At 51.7% G+C, this 20,590-nt stretch overlaps 9 protein-coding genes across 9 annotated transcripts; 5 read left to right on the top strand and 4 right to left on the bottom strand.

Moving 5' to 3' along the window:
- Window positions 1-44: 44 nt before the first annotated feature.
- On the top strand, window positions 45-1,429 carry KD926_001760 (WD40 repeat domain-containing protein; the record flags this gene model as incomplete). Its single annotated transcript, XM_053105342.1, has 6 exons — window positions 45-54; window positions 113-226; window positions 284-323; window positions 374-469; window positions 523-1,151; window positions 1,293-1,429. 6 exons carry the CDS (start codon window positions 45-47, stop codon window positions 1,427-1,429), a joined length of 1,026 nt encoding a protein of 341 aa, XP_052951460.1.
- Window positions 1,430-1,934: 505 nt separating this feature from the next.
- KD926_001759 (putative RNA binding protein) lies at window positions 1,935-3,623 on the bottom strand (the record flags this gene model as incomplete). Its single annotated transcript, XM_053105341.1, has 6 exons — window positions 1,935-2,648; window positions 2,710-2,776; window positions 2,844-2,904; window positions 2,978-3,015; window positions 3,385-3,503; window positions 3,585-3,623. The coding sequence occupies 6 exons, from the start codon at window positions 3,621-3,623 to the stop codon at window positions 1,935-1,937; spliced, it is 1,038 nt and encodes a 345-aa protein (XP_052951459.1).
- An 847-nt stretch (window positions 3,624-4,470) lies between these two features.
- Window positions 4,471-6,711, bottom strand: KD926_001758 (alpha-actinin, sarcomeric (f-actin cross linking protein); the record flags this gene model as incomplete). The annotated part of the gene is made up of 4 exons (XM_053105340.1): window positions 4,471-4,677; window positions 4,728-6,335; window positions 6,450-6,516; window positions 6,656-6,711. 4 exons carry the CDS (start codon window positions 6,709-6,711, stop codon window positions 4,471-4,473), a joined length of 1,938 nt encoding a protein of 645 aa, XP_052951458.1.
- A 2,988-nt stretch (window positions 6,712-9,699) lies between these two features.
- Window positions 9,700-10,619, top strand: KD926_001757 (aldo/keto reductase family protein; the record flags this gene model as incomplete). Its single annotated transcript, XM_053105339.1, has 2 exons — window positions 9,700-10,215; window positions 10,284-10,619. 2 exons carry the CDS (start codon window positions 9,700-9,702, stop codon window positions 10,617-10,619), a joined length of 852 nt encoding a protein of 283 aa, XP_052951457.1.
- A 71-nt stretch (window positions 10,620-10,690) lies between these two features.
- Window positions 10,691-12,333, bottom strand: KD926_001756 (initiator tRNA phosphoribosyl transferase family protein; the record flags this gene model as incomplete). The annotated part of the gene is made up of 5 exons (XM_053105338.1): window positions 10,691-10,842; window positions 10,904-11,570; window positions 11,632-11,804; window positions 11,872-11,906; window positions 11,993-12,333. The coding sequence occupies 5 exons, from the start codon at window positions 12,331-12,333 to the stop codon at window positions 10,691-10,693; spliced, it is 1,368 nt and encodes a 455-aa protein (XP_052951456.1).
- A 1,589-nt stretch (window positions 12,334-13,922) lies between these two features.
- Window positions 13,923-14,726, top strand: KD926_001755 (HAD family hydrolase; the record flags this gene model as incomplete). The annotated part of the gene is made up of 2 exons (XM_053105337.1): window positions 13,923-13,931; window positions 14,001-14,726. The coding sequence occupies 2 exons, from the start codon at window positions 13,923-13,925 to the stop codon at window positions 14,724-14,726; spliced, it is 735 nt and encodes a 244-aa protein (XP_052951455.1).
- A 656-nt stretch (window positions 14,727-15,382) lies between these two features.
- On the top strand, window positions 15,383-16,307 carry KD926_001754 (MutT/nudix family protein; the record flags this gene model as incomplete). The annotated part of the gene is made up of 4 exons (XM_053105336.1): window positions 15,383-15,433; window positions 15,490-15,582; window positions 15,720-15,960; window positions 16,069-16,307. 4 exons carry the CDS (start codon window positions 15,383-15,385, stop codon window positions 16,305-16,307), a joined length of 624 nt encoding a protein of 207 aa, XP_052951454.1.
- A 110-nt stretch (window positions 16,308-16,417) lies between these two features.
- KD926_001753 (putative NUDIX family hydrolase) lies at window positions 16,418-17,393 on the bottom strand (the record flags this gene model as incomplete). The annotated part of the gene is made up of 2 exons (XM_053105335.1): window positions 16,418-16,930; window positions 17,007-17,393. 2 exons carry the CDS (start codon window positions 17,391-17,393, stop codon window positions 16,418-16,420), a joined length of 900 nt encoding a protein of 299 aa, XP_052951453.1.
- A 1,815-nt stretch (window positions 17,394-19,208) lies between these two features.
- On the top strand, window positions 19,209-20,590 carry KD926_001752 (C3HC4 finger protein; the record flags this gene model as incomplete). Its single annotated transcript, XM_053105334.1, has 3 exons — window positions 19,209-19,416; window positions 19,468-19,607; window positions 19,659-20,501. Coding segments are annotated over 3 exons (1,191 nt in total), but the record flags the coding sequence as incomplete, so codon positions are not given.

Below are 20,590 nucleotides of genomic sequence, written 5' to 3'. Positions count from 1 at the left end.
AGATTATCTTTCATCGTTGATTTTCTGCTAATTGGAATCTAAAAATGGCTTCTGGTTTGTCTTGCTCTCCCTGTGATCTATGCCTGGAGATCAATCTGGCTAACTGCTACAGATATCCCGAAAGTGGTGCCCCTGACATGCCACGGACATTCCCGTCCCGTGCCGCATATCAACTTCTCTTCCACCGTGGAAGATGATCAGTACTATCTGCTGTCCGCCTGCAAGGGTATGCTTGGACATCTTCTAGACCCGAAAGAGAATCTCCGGGACTGACCTCTTACAGACAACAACCCCATGCTCCGTGACGGCATCACGGGTGACTGGTTCGTGAATTTCTCCTAACAGTGAAATCATGTCTCTAACTCAAGCGCAGGATCGGTACTTTCCTCGGCCACAAAGGCGCCGTCTGGCAAGCCCGTCTGTCCACGGATGCTACTATCGCAGCTACAGCTGCGGCGGATTTCTCTGCGTAAGATCCCTCTCCCCTTTTTGAGTCAAAGGCCGACTAACAATTCCCCACAGCAAAGTCTGGGACACCCACACGGGAGAGTGTCTGCATACCCTGCAACACTCGCACATCTGTCGAGCCGTCGCATTCCCCCTGCAGCCGTCCCCACAGGTGCTTGCCACCGGTGGATTTGAGAAGAAGCTCCGCATCTTCGACCTCTCGCGCGGCAGCAACGCCTCGTCGCCGACCTACGCGTCCGCCCCCGGCGGTAGCGAGAACGGCAATGCGCCCCCAGCTACGAGCTACGAGATCGGCCCCGGCGTGCACACCGGCACCATCAAATCGATCGTCTGGAACCAGGATTACAACATTCTGACCACGGCCGCTGAGGACCGCAAGATCCGTTGGTGGGATCTGCGCTCTCGACACCCCATCTACGAGCACACCGTTGACGGTCCCATCGGGAGTTGCGAATTGAATACCCTCGCCACCCGACCCAACGATCCCGGCATCTTGACCGTTGCGGCCGGTAAATCTGTCTACTTGTTCGATGGTGCCTCCCCGGGCCGCTTGCTCAAGCAGTCTACCTTCCGGTATGAGGTTGCCAGTGCGGCCGTGAATAATGACTCGGCCAAGTTGGTCACCGGTAGTGCGGATGATACTTGGGCGAGAGTTTATGATCTCCGAACTGATGAGGAGTTGGGTATGTTTGTTCTTTTCTTTCCCTTTAAAGGCCCTACATTCTTTTCCTCCGCTCTATTTGGTTGTTTTTTTTTTTTTTTTTTTTTTTTTTTTCAATGGACCAATCAACCACTAACCATGATTTTTTTCTTGCGATATGTAGAAGTCCAAAAAGGTCACCACGGTCCCATCTGGTCCGTTAGCTTCTCTCCCGACGGCAAGCTCTACGGCACTGGAAGTGAGGACGGCACGATTAAATTGTGGAAGGCGTGTCGTGAACCGTATGGCTTGTGGCGGTGATCTTTTGGTATTAACCTACCTCTTTACCTATTTACCTATTTACCTACCTACCTACCTACCTACCCAGGTCTTTTGCTTTTGGGCTTTGGGAAAAAACCAATTCAATTTCATGGACCATTTTAATGGTTATGTCACTCACTATTGCTTTTCTGGGGTTGGGAAAGACCTTTCTTTCCTTTTACTCTTTTCTTCTTCTCTTTTCCTACGTTAAGGAATTTCTTGGTTAGTGGGTAGTTCAAGTTGAATCTACGTAGATCATGAATGAATGGGTAAAGAACGGTGCAGAAAATGTACCGATATCACGGAGAGTAAAATGGAAATCTGGTTGAGCCGTGCTATACCTATAATATCACAAAATTGGGGTCTCGTCCATTTCTTCTGCTCTGCTCTGATGTTCGCCAGCACATTCTCTTTTTTTTTTTTTTTTTTTTTTTTTTTTCACTTTTCGAGCTACAAAAAGTTGACCTCCGATCGTTGGCTATGATCAATCAATCGATCGATCCCCTCACTCAATCATATCCACGTCGTCGTCGCCGCCAGCAGCGGGTGCTGCGACAGGTGCTGCAGCCGCAGGAGCGTGATGTTCTTCAGCGCCGGCTTGTTTCTCGGCCGCGCCGGAACCGCCGGTCGCTCCGCCCCAGTAATCGTCCATTTCCTGGTCTAGCTCTTCTTGCGTCTTTCGGGGTCGGCCGTTGGCAGTTCGACGGTTCTCACCACCTCCACCTCCACCACCACCTTGTCGTCGTCCTCCACCGTTGGCAGGTCGACGAGTGGGCGACCGCTGGCCCGGTACGTATCGGTCGATGTGCTCGGGAGCCGGCTTCGAGACGTCGCTGCGTCGGTAGCGGCCCGCGCCACCGCGTCGACCACCGCCTCTACGACGGCGAGCGCCATCGGGATCATCGCTTGCGCTTCCGGGGCTTAGACTGCGAGCGTCGCGGCCGCCGCGGGGGCGTTCGACGCGGTCGAAGAGGCTACCCTTAGGTCGTTGGATGTTGTCGAAGGGATTTCGGTCTCGTCGGCTACTACCGCCGCCGCCGCCAGCAACGAGGGACAATCGGATGGGTTGACCTTTGGCGTTTGCGCCGTCGAATTCGTTGATCGCGGTTCGCGCGTCGCTGTTGCGGCTGTAGGTGACATAGGCAACGCCTTCGGAGCGGCCTGCTCGGTCGTAGACGATGGTGAGATTGGTGACGGGTCCGATGCGGGAGAATAGATCCTACACGGGAGTTTACGTTAGATGCCATGACCGTGTACTATCCATCACGTCGGGCGCATACCTCCAGATCGCTCTCGGTGATATCGTAGTGAAGGTTCTCGATGCGAAGTTTCGATCCGGTATGGGCACTATCTTGTCTTAGTCGAATGTCCACAAAGCTCAACAACAAACAGCCAACACGCAAGCAAGACATACTGTTCCGGCTGGGGGGAGTAGCGATCACCGCGCGGGCGTCGGGGGGCACGAGAAGGGCGTGCTAAACGAGATCAGATTAGCAACCATCTTCATTACAACCTTCTCTCTCCCATGGTTCGGGGACGGAAACACACCATCTCTGTCATCTTCGTACTTATCATGGACCCAGTCCCTACCATTCATGTCAGCCAAGGGTCATCCACACCGTTCATTCTCAACCCAGGATGAAATACAAATCTAAATCGACACGATCCTCTCGATAGGGCTGTTGTGATCGAGAAGTAGAAGACAAGGTCAGCTGGAAGTCAAAGTAGGTGTCATGAAAACTGCTCCATCATAAGATCATCTCATTTTCCGCGAGGATGTTCGCAGCCTTGCAACCCTCCGAAATAGAAGGGCGAGTGAATGCAGGCTAGCCATTTTTTTTCACGATGCGCGAGGAGGAGGAAGGTTCGAAAGGAGAACAAGAGGAGGGAGGACCTGAGTGTTTGCAACGATGCTGATCAGTATGATTGTTCCAGACTCTTGGCAGCAAACAAACGGATTTCCAGCGTCGCGATCATTGAAGACAGCGTCGGATGGGAGGGAGTTTACCTTTTTGACGCCATCACGGCGACGGCCTTGACCCTGAGGACGGCGACCCCGATTCTGATTCTGTTGCTGGGGTGGGCGTTAGCAGATCTGAGGGAACAGGGGAGATGCAGGGTCGGCCGTAAATCTTGGGGGAAGCTATAGCCTTACAGGACGCTCCGCGATGATCTCGTCCAAGCTGCGGTCCATCTTGGGACACGTGGAGAGGGGATGAACGGAAACGAAGAGGATGAGTAGGAAGTAAACAAATAACACTAGCTAGCCTTCTAAGCAAACAGTTGTAAGGGGAAAGTCAATGGTTCGGAGAGGTGAACAAGATGAGGCCGGAAGACAGAGCAAGGATGGAAAGGCCGAGACACGGAGCGGCGAGGTCACGTGGATCCGATCTCTCCTGTGAAGTGGTTAAGCTCAGAGGAGTGGTGGAGTTCGATCGGTCCGAGCTGTACGAGGCCTAAGTCATAAGGAAAATGCAAATGAATGAATTAATACTCTATCTAAAACGTGGCCTAGAGTACATAGATACTTGAGTGCTTGAATGTTTGAAGAGGATTGTGGCCTCTACAAAATATGAGCCTTGGACGGACTAATGTTGTTCCTGGCCTCCGAGCTAATTACATCTCATCATCCTGCAGCCACTCTGCCTTCTATTATTAGGTCACTAACTACTACTACAGTATTTATGTACCAAAGTACCACGATAATCAATATTCCGTAATTCTATTCAGATTTTGACTACTCCTAACCTCTCTGATCCATGCTAGTGATTGCAAATAATTTTGGTATCGGGGAAGAAACATCCAGAACGCAGAAAAAAAGGACAAAACCAAGTGTGCAGTGCGGCCAGCCTGGTATGCATGCAGGAGATAATCGCCCATCAAGACACCCAACCCTCCATTTTGGCTCCAGAAAAACACCAGTTGCTGTATCCGAGTATGAGAGACTGAGGAAAAGGAAAATAACAGAAGGGGGTGTAATTAAAGAAGAAAACTGAGGGGAAAGAAAAGGCAGTGAGTTTTTGAAAAAGGGGGTGTTGGTCTTAGGCTCCTCCATTGGTGGCTGCATCATGGCCGCCACCGTTGTTTGCCTCCATCATCTTCTCCATGAAGCTAATGTAGTCATATTTGGCGAGCTCGCGGTCTTCGAGCAGGTCCGGCCCTTGGTGTTGGGGCATGGTTTGAACAAGATGCTCAATGAGCTCATCCGGAATGAGAGAATGCCGAAGATCAAGTTCCGTGACATAGGGCTAGGTAGGAAGGTTAGTCTCTAAAAAAGAAAGAAACGCATGGTACATACCTTGCCATCCGCAACTTCACGGAAACTCTGGAATACTTGTTCGGCCGTGTTCTGGTCTTCCGTGACGCTAACCATAAAACGGATGAACTGCTCAAAACTGACACCGGCGTTTTGTCCGAGTCTAGCTGGACCGCAAGTTTCGACGAAGACTTGATGCATCTCCTCTTCGTCATACACAAGGCCGAGGCTGGCAAGTGCTGCCGAGAACTCCAGTTCGTGGAGGGTGTTGGAGGAGTCGCGGTCGAAATGTCGGAACACAGACTCGAACTCTTCCAGTTGAATCGGGGTCAGGTTCGTCATGTTTCGGGCGACGAGTTGGTTATCGAGGAAGGCAAGTTTCTTTGAGATACTGGATTTCACCAGACTCAACTCGTAGGAAAGTTCGTCTAGCGTATACGTGGTGTAGTCGTTTTCTTCAATGTTCGCTTCGGCGCACTGCTCGTCCAAGGCCGCGATGGTATCTAAGAAGGCGTCGAGGGGAGGCAGGTTATCATTGAGCCTCTTCACGTGTGCCAGCTGGTCCTCTACGTCACCGTCCAGTCCGGAGATCGCAAGGGATAACGTTTTCAGGGTTAGCGCGAAGTCATTTGCTTTGTCTGCGAAGGACCGGCGCAGGGCATTCTTGATGTCACGAATCGTCTCGTTAATAAGCTGACTACGTTCGTGTTCATCGCGCGTCAAGTACTCCCATTCTTGGTCGGAAACCTCGAGGCGGAGATCCTCGGGAGGGTCATATGGACGAAGTCGGTACGTGCTAAGCTTGGTTTTGATGTTACCCAGCAGAGCTGCGAGATCCGACTTCTCGGCGACCCATTGGCGCTTCTGGTTTCGCTTATACAGGGAGAATTGGAAAGCCTGGTCTTTCGCGTCCTTGTAGGTTCCTTCAAAGGTGGAGTTCTTCCAGAGGTCACGTTGTTCGCGGATCAAACGCAGCAACTGCCTCATCCTCTGCTCGTACGAGTTCTGCATCTCCCAGGCACCGTGCATGTTGTTGATGAACTTCTCCACTCGTCGACCGGCATTCTCGACTCGTTCCAGTTGCGAGAAGGCATGGAACCAGTAGGCTATGTAGGTCATCAGAGACCGCTCGTCGGGCTTCGCGACGTCGCAGACATCGTCAACGTCCAACAGATCCGGGATACCGATTTCGTTCGCCGCGATTTCGAAAGCCAATTTCATGTTTCCGCGGTGATCTTTCTTGTCCAGGGCATCAAAGTCGATCAAGTCGGGACGGTGGATATCCAGCAGAGCGCAGAACGCCAGGCCGTCGTTCCAGCTGGTGGAGAAGTCGCGCACCTCCACTCCTTCGTAGCAGGCTGTTTTTCTTTGACACCATAGCAGGAGACCCTCTTTTGCCGTCATACCCTCTTCGTTGATGTCGCTGATGGTGAATCGCAAAATGAGGGTCCATATTAGACCCAGAATGATCTTTCTGTTCCCGTCGACAATGTCCTCCGCGCCGATGTTGGTCATCTGAATGCCCCGGCCTTTGATGAAGTCCAGACTTTTGTTGACATTTTCGAACTTTTGTACTCGCAGTTTGGGATTCGAGGCATAACGACCAAGAGATTCTGCACCGAGGATTTCGAGGAGATGGATGAGGATAACCTAAGTAGGCAGCAGAATCTCGTCAGCTAGAATTCATTGTTGGGGAAGAGGGAGGGTGAATTTATTTGTGCCCCTCTGGAGATTACGGAAACAAGGCCGCGGGGGTTTACTCACTCCGGTCGACAGGTCTTGCACCAAGTCATCGATGAAGATGCGTCGCACCTTTATCTTATCATTAAGCCTGTTGATCACGAGCGTTAGCGACTAGTATCTCTCCGGAGAAAAAGTTTCTAGAGCGACAGCCTTGAGCGGGCGCAACGGCGAGCCAAAACGAGGGGTGTGACCGTTAGGCACGGCCGACACAAGGATAGAACACTGACCATTTTGTGAAAGTTTTCTGTTGTACATTGATCCACTGCTTCTCAACCGTCAACATGATGAAGGATGGAAGTCCAAAGGAACATTCAGGGCTGGGAGGGTGAAATTGGAGTTGACTGAATGACAATGGGAGCAACGGAAGGGTGGGGAGAGGGAGACGAGGGCAGGGCGACTGATAGAAAGAGAGCCGGCGGACTTGGATGGAAAAGGCAGGATCTTCACGACGGACGAATGAGAAAGAAAGAGTGAGGGCAGCAATACGATTCGCTCATCCGCACTGGAACTGAATGTCTTAGCGGCGACCGTAGGGGAACTAAGAGTCTAAAGAGCAGCAGCAGGCGGCGGGACAATGCAGAGAAAATGGGATGGTTGGATGGAGGCTGAAACCAATTCGAGTCGAGTGTCCGGGTCGGTCTGCTGTCACGTCCGTTCAGGGTGTTTAGTTACTTGGAGTCTGGCCCATGAAGAAAAAAAAAAGACTTCTTTAATACTAAAAGCATCTAGTTCGGGATGCCTGATTCTTCTGGCAAGGAAAGGGGCGCCCTGGTATAATTACCGTACCACACCTGGTATTAATTAATCGCGATGGAGTCACTTTTTAATGTAAATGAACAGAGAAGTCGAGAACTCCGGCATGTCATGAACAACAATCCTCCGCCCCCCACAGCAACCGGCGGCCATGGTTGACCGTCGGCGGCTACCGATTTGTCCCCCTGGATCCATTCTTGGGGACCTGGCGATTTCACATTCCATCGGAATCGCCATTGCCTCCCCGGAACTCGCAAGCCAGATCGCAGGACTTTGGCGATGGTTCGTCTCGACGGGAGATGATCATCCTCTTTTACCTCGACGGGTATTGACAATACGGTAATTGCATTTAGCGCTGCAGAGCCCAAAAATAGAAACAGAAGATACATTAAACAGTTTATGCATGGAGTACGGAGTGCTCTAGAGCTCCTGTCATGGGCTGATGGACGCGGTGGTAACGTCAGTGCCATGATAGGCCGAGAAACCCGCTGCTATCTCCTTTCTTTGCGGCACTGTGCCTCGCTCTCTTCGATCCCAGGGGATACTACAGTCGAATTCTCAATTCAGGCACGCATGGAGGAATTCCCGGACCCACTGCGACCCAAACTCTGGTGGCCCAAATCTTCCGCATGTCAACTGGTCGTGTTTCATTTGATGGCAATATTAAGGAGAAAACGGGTGGCTGGATATACAATAGATCCGCTAGAGCTAGGGAAGAGCCGAGCGACGTTGTTCTCCCGGGTGGCTGGGAGGCACCGTGATATACTACCTACTGTCCATCCACCGCCTCTTCCCCCGGGCGCGTTGGATCTTTGATGCCCAAAGATACCGATCGGAATCACCTCATTTGCGCCTCACTCCAGCCACACAGCAGCAGCCTCCGGGGTTCGAGGTCGAAAGAGTATCGGCGCTTTTCACAATCCACCTACCTCTTGTAGATGCTTCTCGACGGAATAGACATCCTGAAGCCCAGCTTTTCTATCTCCAAGGAGCCACCAACACCCCTCACATAGCTGCTAACACCGTATATTTTTGGGTCCTTCTGCGGTGGCCATGAAATCCGTAACAAACAGAATCAAGAGAATACATACCATGGGTCTAGATGTCAACTTCCTCAACACTTATGGTTTTTAGCTTGATTTAAAGTTTGCAAAATGAATTGACAACTAGCCTGAAGTCGGACATGATGCATTCTGGTCAAGTTTAAGACTGAACTGAAGGGACAAGGATGCGATAGAGATAAATCATCTATAATTCTCAGTGGTCTGTACAATAAAAGCATTATGATCTTGAGGTATACCGTCTAGCCACTCCGTACTCGCTATAAAATTGAGAAATGTACCAATCCAAAACACTAATTGGTAGCTTTTACATATCTGGTCATTCAGAGATTCAAATGTCCATGAGATATCTGACTTTGAAATCATGTAGCCGAGGCCTAGATACAGTACATTGCATAACCCCCAGGAATAAAATACTCAACCTTCCGAAGTAACCACGCTTTCGTTGATCTTGTTTGTCAAGATAAATAGTCACACCAATCGCTTGCTCTTACAGACATCACTATTGATTTTATCATCATGGTCTGGTTCAAGGCGAGCAGGAGGGGGAAAACGCATCAACAGAGGCTAATTAATCATGTCTGCTACCATGTGTCCTTGTCCTTAAGAGCCTTGAAATATCAAGCCAGAGCGGACTGCCAGGATGATATATATCGTGTAAACTAGAATCGCATGCAGCGTATCAAACATCTCAGTTTGAATTAAACCGTGTAAGATAGAAGAAGCTTTAAACAAATCACTCATCCTATTCCGAATGACCTGATTCAGCTACCAGAAAATCAGTTGGTTTGACAAATTATGTTGCCTGCCCTGGACTGAGTATGAGGATATTTGTTTGGCTCGTTTGCATCGAATGTTCGACAGAGGAAATCATTACGTAAGTGATTCCTGGCCGGATTATTCATGATATTTGGCGTTTCTGTTGAGAACTTATGATATCCCTTATGCCCCCGAGGACTTAATTGAAGCAGAAGATAGAAGATAGAGAGTGTAAAGTAATTTTGTGCAGATGTGGTTCTATTGCGACATGGAGGTTGCGAGGTGACACGGGCAAGGACATAGATGATAGAACACACCAAATCGCCCCCAAGTAGAGGAAAGGAAAAGAAGAGGAACCAGACCATGGAAAGTTTATTAATCAAACTAGAGAAACAAAGCGAACAAAGGCCCAGTCCCTGACAGCCATCAGCCAGCAATTGCGCAATAGCATTCCCTCGCCCATTGGTAAAGAGCGATGATATCATGTCGGATGGCGGGGCAAAAGCGGGACACCGCCGTCGCCGCAGCACGCGATGAGCAAATCTTCTCCCCGCTCGCCTCCATCTCCAAATTCCATTCCAGAGAATAAGAAGAAGCACAAAGTCTGCTCGCAAGTTACCGATTTTAGAACACTGCATTGTGTTTTCCTTGCTCTTGACCTCATCTTAAGGAAGGATTCTGTTCTTGAAGCAAGCAAAATGTCCGCAAACTTCACCATCAACGACCTGCTTCCCCTCCCGAATTCCTCGGTCAGGATCCCCCGTCTCGGATTCGGTGTCTATCGCTCCCCCACGAGCCAAACCGTTCAGTCTTGCTTGAAGGCTTTGCAAGCCGGATACCGACACATCGATACGGCCCAGTTCTACGCGAACGAGAAGGAAGTCGGCGAGGCGATCCGCGCTTCGGGGATCCCGCGCAGCGAGATCTTCGTGACGACCAAAATCCTGAGTCCCGCGGGGTCGCCCGAAGCTACTTACAGCAAGCTGCTGGATAGCGTGGAAAAGATTGGAGGCAAGGATGGATACGTCGATTTGTTTTTGATTCACAGCTCCAGCTCGGGGCCCTCGGGTCGGAAGGAGCTGTGGCAAGCGTTGGAAAAGCTGCTGGAGGAAGGAAAAACGAAGAGTATTGGCGTGAGTAACTTTGGAGTTCAGCACATCGAGGAGTTGAAGCCCTTTGCGAAGGTCTGGCCGCCACATGTCAACCAAATTGAGGTGAGTACTTGCAATCCTACCTAGCTTTGGAGTATAGGGTGCGATGCTAACGGGGAATAACATATTAGCTTCATCCGTGGTGTCAGCAGCGGGTGATCGATGCCTATTGCAAGCAGAACGGAATCGTCGTCGAAGCTTATTCCCCCATCGTGCGCAACTATAAAGCTAGCGATCCTACGCTTGTCGAACTGGCGAACAAATACGGAAAGAGTACCCAGCAGGTCCTGATACGCTACGCTCTGCAGAAGGGGTGGGTTCCGCTTCCCAAGACCGACGACCCGGACCGAATTGTCAGCAATGCCGATGTCTTCGACTTTGATATCAGCGAAGAGGACTTCGCTGTGCTGAGCGCCCTGGATCAGGGACGTGCTGGGGCGATCGTGGAGGCCGTGGTCAATGAGTAAATATCCAAGATGTGTGATGACTTGTATAGAGTGCAGCTATAGCTGTATATGTAATGCAACGATATGATTGTTTAGTAATCTGGTCTTTGCATGAGAAAGGCGTTGACAGATTGGAGCGTAGTGCGCGAGGGATTGACGTCGTGTTTTGACGATACAATCCAGGCCAGACGCTGTCGGATAAACTGCTTGCTAACTCTGGGCTGACTGGAGGACGAGAAAGCCCCTAGAAGAGTCAGAAAAGATGTTGTCGGGAAGGGAAGAAGGGAAGGAAAGATGGGACATACCGGCGTCATCGTAGGACGAGCATAAGATGGTGAGTAAGACACCGGCCGAAAGATCCTTTCCGGATTCGCATGTCACAAGCAACGACCGTGACGGATCGGGAGCAAGCTGCGAACTGATAAAAGCTTGAACCCTGTCCAGATGATTGCGGAGGTCTCGACCTCCCAGCTTTGCCGACCCGCACCCAAGATTCAGCCGTTTCGCATTACCTTCCGAGGCGTCTGCAGGAGCATTGCAGTCGATGATCAAATCATACAAGCTGCTCTCGTTTGTCCGACCATCCGACGGGCCGATGTACAGATTCTGAGTCGGTGTGATGAGAGTGGCCTGATGGACGCTTTCCTGCTGACTCTGTTCCTTGACCAACTCTTCAAAGAGCTGGGGCAAATATTCCTCCGCCGTTTGGAAGATGATGGGTTTATTGGCCCAGAAGACTGGAGGCGTTAAACCATAAGCCCAACTTTCACTGTCATCCCCTGCGCCCTGGATGTAGCCACCCTCCGATATTTCCGCGCCATGCACCCGTTTGGAGGCGGAGCAAAGGACGAAGAGGTTATAATCATCGCCTTTGTATAAGTCCGTGGGGTGAAAATAAGAGCGATTGGCCCATGCGATACGGATAGGCTTGCCCAGTTGCTGCCTGAGGTGGCCCAAGTCAAGCTTAAGATCCTGGGACCAGTCAGTACCCGACCAGGATTGATCAAAACGATCCAATCAAGGGGGGAGGTACCTTGAGTGATTTGATAAAGCCGTCGATGCGTTTCTCGATTTGCGACTCTTCTGACTCGCCCAGAAAGTTTGGCGGGAACTGGACCGGGTGATATGCAGTGTCGGACGGGAACAGAGTTCGATTGATAACAGCAGACCAGATGGGCACGGTCTTGGAGAGGGCATCGGGCATCACTGGCGCCTAGTGAGTCGACGGTTACACGAGGAGTGGGAGAGCGGGCTGAACAAGCCGTTGACTTACATTTGCCCCGGCGCGTCGAGTCGACTATAATGCAGCTGCAGCGCTCATTGGGAGCAACGGTCAGCCCGGGAAGATATTCCATTGGCGGAAGCAGTCGTTGCAGGGCATTGGAATTACTCACCCCCCAAACTTCTGAGCGATTGGCAGGATCTGCAGGTTTAGTCTACGAAAGCTAAAGTCCCACTGGCCGGTATGGCCATCGGTGCTCTTGAAGTAGGCGCTACCAGATTTGGCTTCCGGTGGGATATACCAACTCCCACATCGTTCATTGGCTACAAGGGGAAGGTCGTAGTGGTCGGAGACTTCCTGTGCGAAGGTGGCATCCGACTCGATAGAACGGAGTCGGTTGGTGAGGGAGAGTGCGGAGCGTCGCAGCGAAGAAAGGGTCTGGGAGACGGACTGCAGCTCGCGGGATGGGAAAAGAAGGGACGAGACCGAAACCGGGTAGGGATCGGAACCCATGTTTCCTCGTGGGACTTGGCCGCAATCGTGAAAACTGTCCCTAGAATCAGGCTGTTCTCACCCGCAAATCACAGGCTTCCAGTTGAAAGGCGGGGAAATGCCGGCGACGTGGACAGACTACCTAGGCAATGAGACGGGCAAGGGCCAAATTTGGGAAGACTAAGGATGAATCGCAATGGTAACTGGTAAATGCTTGTAAGGAGTTTCGTGTGGATGTCAGTTGACAACCCGCCTGGACCGTTTTCGCGGAATCTTCGAGTCTTGGAATACGACGACACCAGGAAGCAGGTCAAGAAGGAAATCCATAGAAGAATTGTCGTGGAAAAGAAGGGGCCCCTCAACCAATGAAGATCAGGCAATGACCCACCGGAATCCTGCCTGCGGATTCGGGTGTCGTTCCGAGGCAGCAAACCAAAGGATACAGAATGGCCACGGGCAGGGCGACGAGGGGAGTATCCTGTCTGTCATGCTTGGGAAACCTCCATAATAGACAAGACGATGACTGTAGACTGTAATAGAGCTTCCAGTATAAGGGGCTTCTGTGCAATGCAATTCTAAATTTGCTATTAGTCAAAATAATTGTAGATTCCAGCATATACGGAGGAGCGGGTGGGGCAGAAGTTACCGCCGAGTCCAGGTACATCGAGATACTTCTAGACACTTTGAAATGTTTGATTTCCTAGTCCCACAAGGAATCCTAGCATGTACCGGGATGTAGCAGTACTTTCGAGGTCCGCGCGGACTACCCTGGGTCTAAGCCAATGGTCCCTGACTTTGAGATTGAGAAACAATCGCACTTGATCATGCCCCTCGGCCATCCTATCCTAGTCAACTTTTTGGTTCAACCGCAGAACATTCCAGCCTCTTCAGCCGCTTGATTGGTGTCAGCATTTGGGGTCATAAAAAGTCATGGACATGCCGTGGGTTATTGGGCATGAACGACATCGCTCCGGACAAACACAAGAGTTGATTTCCAATGTTATGGATGTTGTACATATCAGCAATGCATGAGTATCTCGGGTTACATGGATCGTAGACTGTAGACCGTAGACCGTTAGAAATGGGAGTAGAGAAACTGCAAAGGCAAGGCTAGTGCGAGGAGCGAGCGTTGGCCCGAGAGGGAATGGCAGCACGTCTGCCTCAGGGGGCTTAGCGCGCGGTTTAGTGCCTGGGCAGCCCCGAAGGCCGGCGTCTTTCGGTGCGGGCAAACGAAGCCGGCAACGTCACGGGTCCCCTCGATAGGTATGACCTCAGGCCCCGCTATCTATCTTCCCTGGTCCCGCTCTTGCCCGGTTTGCGCCCAGAATCCCATGTTTACGCCGTGAATAGAATCGTTGCTATTTTGAATCACCCAGTTAGCGTCATTGTGGGCTCCCTGGGGACCAGTTTCGGCCGAACTACTTAAGGCACATCTTCCCTCTTGTTTCACCGGGAGCTTCCTTAGTGAATTCGCATTTGTTTTCAACCGCCCCCACTTCTCTGGTCCTTTCCTCAGCTTTAAAGTCACCACCTACAGCCCGCTCAGGCCTTCCCTTCACACTCTCTCATCCTCTCTCTGACCGTTGAGATAGTCGATCAACATCGCCATCATGCCTAAAGTGAGTTGATTTTTCCTATCGTCCGCCGATATCTTAGACCCACGCCACTAACAGGTGCCACGTTTGCAGATCACCGAGATCTTCTTTGACTGCGACAACACCCTCGTCCTCTCCGAAGAGTTGGCGTTCGAGGCCTGCGCCGATCTCGCCAATGAGATTCTGGAGAAGCAGAACATCCCGGACCGGTACACTGGGGAGCAGCTCATCCAGGACTTTGTCGGTCAGAACTTCCGGGGTATGATGGTCTCTCTGCAGGCCAAGTACGAACTTGATCTGCCCCAGGAGGAGCTGGAGGGATATGTCACCAAGGAGGAGGACAAGGTGATCGCCAAGCTGACCGAGAAGGCTCAGCCTTGTGTGGGCGCTACCGAGGAGCTCCAGAAGCTCTATGATTCGAAGAAGTACGGCCTTGCCGTGGTCTCCTCGTCTGCCTTACGCCGGGTCAGGGCCTCAATCAAGAAGGTAGACCAGGACAAGTACTTTGACGAGGACAAGGTCTTCAGCGCGGCCACTTCGCTTGAGAAGCCCACGTCGAAGCCTGACCCGGCTATCTACCTCCACGCCCTGAAGAAGTGCGGCAAGGAGGCTAACGAGGTTGTCGCGATTGAGGATAGCAAGTCAGGCGCCCTCAGCGCCATCCGTGCCGGCATCCACGTCATCGGATACGTTGGCAGCTACCCCGGAAATGCCAAGCAGGCCGAAATGGCGAAGCTTCTCAAGGAGCTCGGAGCCAAGGTCATCATGAAGGATTGGTCCGAGTTCGAGCAGTGCATGGCTGAGATCGAGAACTCGTGATCGAGTCTGCACCCTGATATTTCTTCATACGAGTTACGATAGCGAGCGCAGGTCGTTACGGAGCAATGAGTTTTCTCTATTTCATTTAATTTTCAACCACCGAAGATCATTCGCATTGCATGTCATCGATTATACGATAAACATACACGTGTCGAGCGGACCAGTTTGATCATGTTCATTTCTTTTTGTTCCCACATATCTGCGATCGGGAAAGCATGGTTTATTGCCACGTTCTAGCATAGACATGTCTACTGCGTATAGCAAAGAAATACCATTTACTTTCTCAAATGCCCGTTGTTTCCAGAAAAGTGTAGTGTACCTCAAATTCCAGTGTACCGTAGACACCAAAGTATATCGAGGAGACAGACCATGCCACATGACCAAACAATGCCGGGTTGGAAACCGACGAGCCTTATACTCATACAACACCCCGGAGTATGGAGTATGGAGTACCTATGGAATGCCGATAAGATAAGGGTCCCAGCCCTCCCGCGGAACCCCGCTCCTCTGTCCCTCGTGACGGTCCTGTCGGACGAAGCTTGGAAGCTTCCTCCATCCTATCCGGTCGCTATCGGAAATCTGGTTCCTACGGTGTACGAACGATACCAATTGATCTCAATACGATCATATATACTTATTCATATTTATTATCAAAAATGTCGGAACGCCAAGAAATCAAGTCGACGTTGGTGTCAAGAGGCCCGCTGGTATGATTCATTGATTCCCAGATATTGATCGGTTGGGATTCATGACTTTCTTTTAGGACCCAAAAGAAGCCAGATGGGCTAGACTTGTCAAGACTACATACCGGGATCCTCTCGGCGTGGAACGCACATGGGAGTCTGCGGAGCGACAGGTAATTAATTAGATTCCCTACCTTGGTTATGGCTCTATGGTGGCGCTGATTGTGGCTTCTTCTGTTACCTGCTACCAAATAATCACGGTCATTTGATCCAACGTTATACGATCCTGACACTCACATGATCATTGTAGACCCGACCGGCGAACTGCGCGATTGACGGCGTTGGGATCGTGACCATTCTCAACAAGGCCTCGGGCCCAGAGCTGCTCCTACAAAAACAGTACCGACCGCCTATCGATAGGGTTGTCATCGAGGTGCCCGCGGGCCTGATTGATGCGGGTGAGAAGGTTGAAGAATGCGCTGTGCGTGAACTAAAAGAGGAGACGGGCTACGTGGGAGTCGCGGAGGAGACAAGTAGTGTGATGTATAATGGTAGGCTGGTTCTCTATTCAAGTAAGCTGCATATTCGGCGGGCTTCGACAATCTACGGGTTGGCCCCCGCTGGGTGGGATTGAGTCACTAATCGCGATCATCTGACAGACCCCGGGTTTTGCAACACTAACCTGAACATGGTTCACGTGCGGGTGGATATGTCGCTGCCCGAGAACCAGAACCCCAAGCCGCAGCTCGAGGACAACGAGTTCATCGAGTGTTTCAGCACTCCTTTATCGACCTTGTTCGAGGAGTTGAAGAAGTTGGAGGCGGAGGGTTATGCCATTGACGCTCGCGTGGGGACGATTGCCGAGGGGATTGAGCTTGCGAAGAAGTGGAAGCTATAAAGTCTCTTGTCGATGATTCACCCGGAGTTGATATCGTATTTTAGACGGGTACCTAGCAGTCGTGTCGATCATTCGATAGAAACCGATAGACTTGATTCATATCTCGACGATCAAATTCGGCCTTCCTCCTGGAGGCCCTTGTACAAGGCCCAAGCTGCCAAAGTCTTGCCATCCCGCAACCCTTCTTTCCACAAGTCCTTTAACGGTACGATATTTAGAGTGATTTTCTCCCCTTCTTGTCGTAATCCCGTTAATCGGCCCTGTAGTGCGTCGATGTCACCCCGTGGCATGCGTTTCTGACAGAAGAATAAAGGAATGAACTCGTCACTTCCTCCCGCCGAGGGATAGACCGCATCTTGGAGGGTTTCTTCATTCTCCGATCGGGCAGTCAACTGCGACGCTAGGGAGGTCATGTCGATGAGTTCATCCTGAGGAATGACCAGCCCCGTCTCCTCCTGGATTTCCTTGGCGGCACCACCGGCAAAGGACCCGCTGTCGTCGAGCATACCGGCAGGGATCTCGGAGAATGCAAGCGAGCCGGCAGGGACTCGAGGCTGGACGGTAAGAATTGCTCGCTTCTCATTTTCGTTGGATGGCGGCACATCGTCGGGCTGGAGGATGAGCTTTGTCGAACCAAGGGACGGGCTGTTAGTGACACAAAGATGCTGAGGGGAAGCAGGGAACTTGGTCGGCGCTTACCAGCATTCCTACACTGCCACCCCGCAGGAAGACGCTGCCCGGAAGAGATTCCCCGCGGCCATTTGACACGCCAGCTTTCAACTTCACGAACCCCAGACGACCCCCGCCGAAATAGTCCACGGCTTGCACGTCGATCTTGCGTAGAACGTAGGGATCCTTGAAGAATTCATGAGACGGGTTGCGCTGTTGTTCTAGGGAGCGCTGTAGTGTCGACAGCCAGATCCGAAACGCGGGGAATCGCCAGAGATCCTCCTTGCTGAGATCGGGGGTACCAGTAAAGGCGAGGCCCTGATGGGCGGGGGCGGCAGTCGTCATGGCGGAGGTGGTAGGACGGGAGAGGAGAGACGGCCGCAGCAGCAGCCGAAGAGAGCGGGACCCGATGTTCATTCAGTGGAGGGAAGTGCGAGCCTGAGGGTGGAACGGCGGCCTGGCGTCCTCAGGAATGAATGAATGAATGAATGAATGGAAAAAGGCCGATGACGTACGTCGCGGTCACTCGGAGGTGCTAACCGTAGGCGGGCCTGAGTCAGCGGGCCCCGGCTCGGCGCTTCTTCCCCGTCACGAACGCCTCCGTGACTGCCCCCTCTCGATGGCTTCGGCTGCCCTCCTAAATCCAGGCATCTGCTCCATTCTTCCTCGGACCTTCGTGTGGATTGGGGGGTCTTCCGCCCGCCTTTTTATTAATGTAGTTCTTTCTGCCGCCCCCCCCGGTTGTTAGGCGCATGCCAGCGCGGCCTCGATTCCCAGATGAAACGAACACATCAGCTGCGGGGGTCAACCGTCAGCCTGCTGACTCCCGCATCGACCTTGCCTTTCTTTGTCTCCTTAGCCCGAGATGGATCAGCGAATTAATTAATTAATCCAGATCGCTTAGGCACGTTGGTCGGCGGCGGCGTTGCAGTGCAGCCCGCCGGTGCCATCTGTGCCCTCTGGGGCTTGAACTCGTCGGGCCTAGAGCAATCAACGTTGTCCAGACGTCAATCAGCCAGCTTGGGTGGGCTCTCGGACCTGTCTGCCTTCCGACAATCTTCGTTCCCTTTTTCCCTTCCCTTCCCCACTCCCTCCTTCACTTCTTTCACTTCTTGTTCCTTCCAGCTGCGCGGTGGGGATTTATGTAGGATCAGGAGTCCGAAAGGAAAAGGAACCAGGCACGGAGTTTCGTCCTGAAAGTTTCTAGTGTAACGAATGAGCTTGTCGGGCTCTTTGCTGTATGTAGCTCAAGGTTTCGTTTATTTGATTTTTGATTTTTTTTTCCATTCACGGGGACCATTCTTCTGATTCCTGCCTGACTATAAAGGTCACTCACTCACTATCCCGTCTGTAGCTTGATCTTCGACGGGTCACCGTTATTTAACAAGGTTCGATCTTTCAGAACTTCGATGGTGGTGGAATCACGCCGCACTAGCTAGACAGATCGACGGGAGACCATAACCCATCTGTGTCGTTCGACTATCCAAATCCGCGTGGTCTTTTGGATTTGGGATACTCCTACATATCAGAATCTGATTCTTTCCCATTTTATTATTCTTATTGTACTTTCCGGTTATCCCGATCTTCTCCACAGGAAGGCCCTGCTTTTCTCACATTCGACTTGCGAATCATGTTTGGCACGTCAGCTCTTCCGACCAGATCCTAAGACTCCTACCGCCCAAACTCCAAACTGCACTAGAGTCTTGCGGCTTTGCTCCGTCATTCTTGACCGTTTGTCAGAATAACATCATTCCCTATTGTGGGCTATCTGTAAGTAGTCAAACAGAACTATTAGTTGGTCCCCAACGACTTGCATCTTTCCCTTTGTTTTTCGCGGCTCTTTCTGCTACCCCCAAAAAATCCCCATGCACTGTCTGTGGTGGTTTGCCCCATTTTTATGCTGCGTTGCCTTATATGGATGAGCCTTCCACTTCTAAAGCCTGAGTCATGTGCAATCTGTCCACTACTGATAGGCTCACATCCTCCATGGACAGTGCCGGTATTTTGCCGGGGTCTGTCGAGAGTTTGAATAAATGTGCTCTGGCAACGACAGCATATAGACTCGTCCTCCTCCTCTCCCTTTTTACTCTTTTTATTTCCCCCCTCCTTTCAATCCGCTTCATTCCGATTAACATTCTTTTCATTCCTGAAAATTTTCTGATTTCTCAATTAAGATCTTTATCATCCGTCTTCCAAATCCAGCTGCCCTGCGAGTTGAACCCGCTTTTCATAATGTCTTCTGATGGTACTCAACTCTGGGGCTCAGGTAATGTGACCCAAGGCCTCGGAACCGATCAGGTGTCGTTTGATCTGCCTTCCTACGACACAGGCCAAACCTACGAGCAGGGCGCGTCAGGAAACAACCAAACCATCTTTGGTCGTGCAATTCCTAACCCATACGGAACTGCTCCAAATAACATGTGCACCCCGCAAGAACCAAGTAAGTAACTCTCTTGACTTTAATATTGGTCAGCACCTGACATGTCAGCAGCTGGCCATAGGTTTACTTGGAACAACAATATGTTGGATGCCAGCGTACAGGCTTCACTCCCGGGTGCCAATGAACCGTCGACTGAAGTGACATCTATGCCAGTGCTTAATGGATCTACAATAGATGTCGCACCAACCTCAGTTCGTGACTGTAGGGCGCAAAGCTATTCATGGCTAAATAATTTCCCACAGAACGTGAACGCAATTCAAACACGACCACAGACAGTCGAACCAAATACGTTCAACCACCCCCAGAATGTGCCTTCGGGCGCCCTCCGGCAGACTCAGGTTCACCCTCCCTTGATTGCTCCCAGCCCGGGTTGCCCTCGCGCAACGGGTCTTGAGTTTGTGGAATGGCGATCCGACCCGGGGTTGTTTGTGCCTCAGCATCCACGGCCAATCGAGTTTACCCAGTTTACCCAGTTTCCACAGACTAGAGACTCGGGTGATTCCTTGATCTCAATTCAACCCCCCGATCCAGCATTTATGCAGGCGCAGCTTCGTCCGAACCCTTTCTATCTTGGCACTGCAGCATATGCTCCTGGAATTACTGGAGTAAACCCACACACTCGGGTTTGGTCCTCAACGGGAACAAGTCTTGCCTTCTCATCCGCTCGTGATAGAGCTGCAGCAGCATTCTCGAGGCCCTCCTATCTCAATTCGCCCGTACCCTCTGGGTCCCCAGGAGTCCCTTATTACCGGTCTCGCCGCCCCAGGAATAGGCATGGACCAGCTCAAGGTTTCGACTCCGCTGGGGGTTCCAGCAGCAACCACGTCTCTCGCCAGGCAATTCCAAAAGGACTGGATGATCCGTTAGATAAACGCCCTGAACCGAAGGAAACGGCCGAGATGACTCTCAACATGGAGTGCAAAGTCTGCATGAGTCAAACGGTGGATACAGCCGTTTTCCCCTGCGGACATGCTATGTTCTGTCGCTGGTGTGCGGAAAAGTGCATGCCGTCGCATCGTCATGATAAGAGCCGTGTTAAGGATTCCTCTCGTTGCCCGGTGTGTCGTAGTGTTGTACGACAGAAGGTATGGCTTCCGTCGGGGGGGGGGGGGGGGGGGGGGGGGGGGGGGGGGGGGGGGGGGGGGGGGGGGGGGGGGGGGGGGGCCGGGCGGGG

This window comes from Aspergillus affinis (assembly GCF_023601865.1).
Source record: "Aspergillus affinis strain CMG 70 chromosome Unknown NODE_136_length_94364_cov_86_416405, whole genome shotgun sequence".
NCBI lineage: Eukaryota > Fungi > Ascomycota > Eurotiomycetes > Eurotiales > Aspergillaceae > Aspergillus > Aspergillus affinis.
This window is presented reverse-complemented; position numbering and strand designations above follow the sequence as displayed.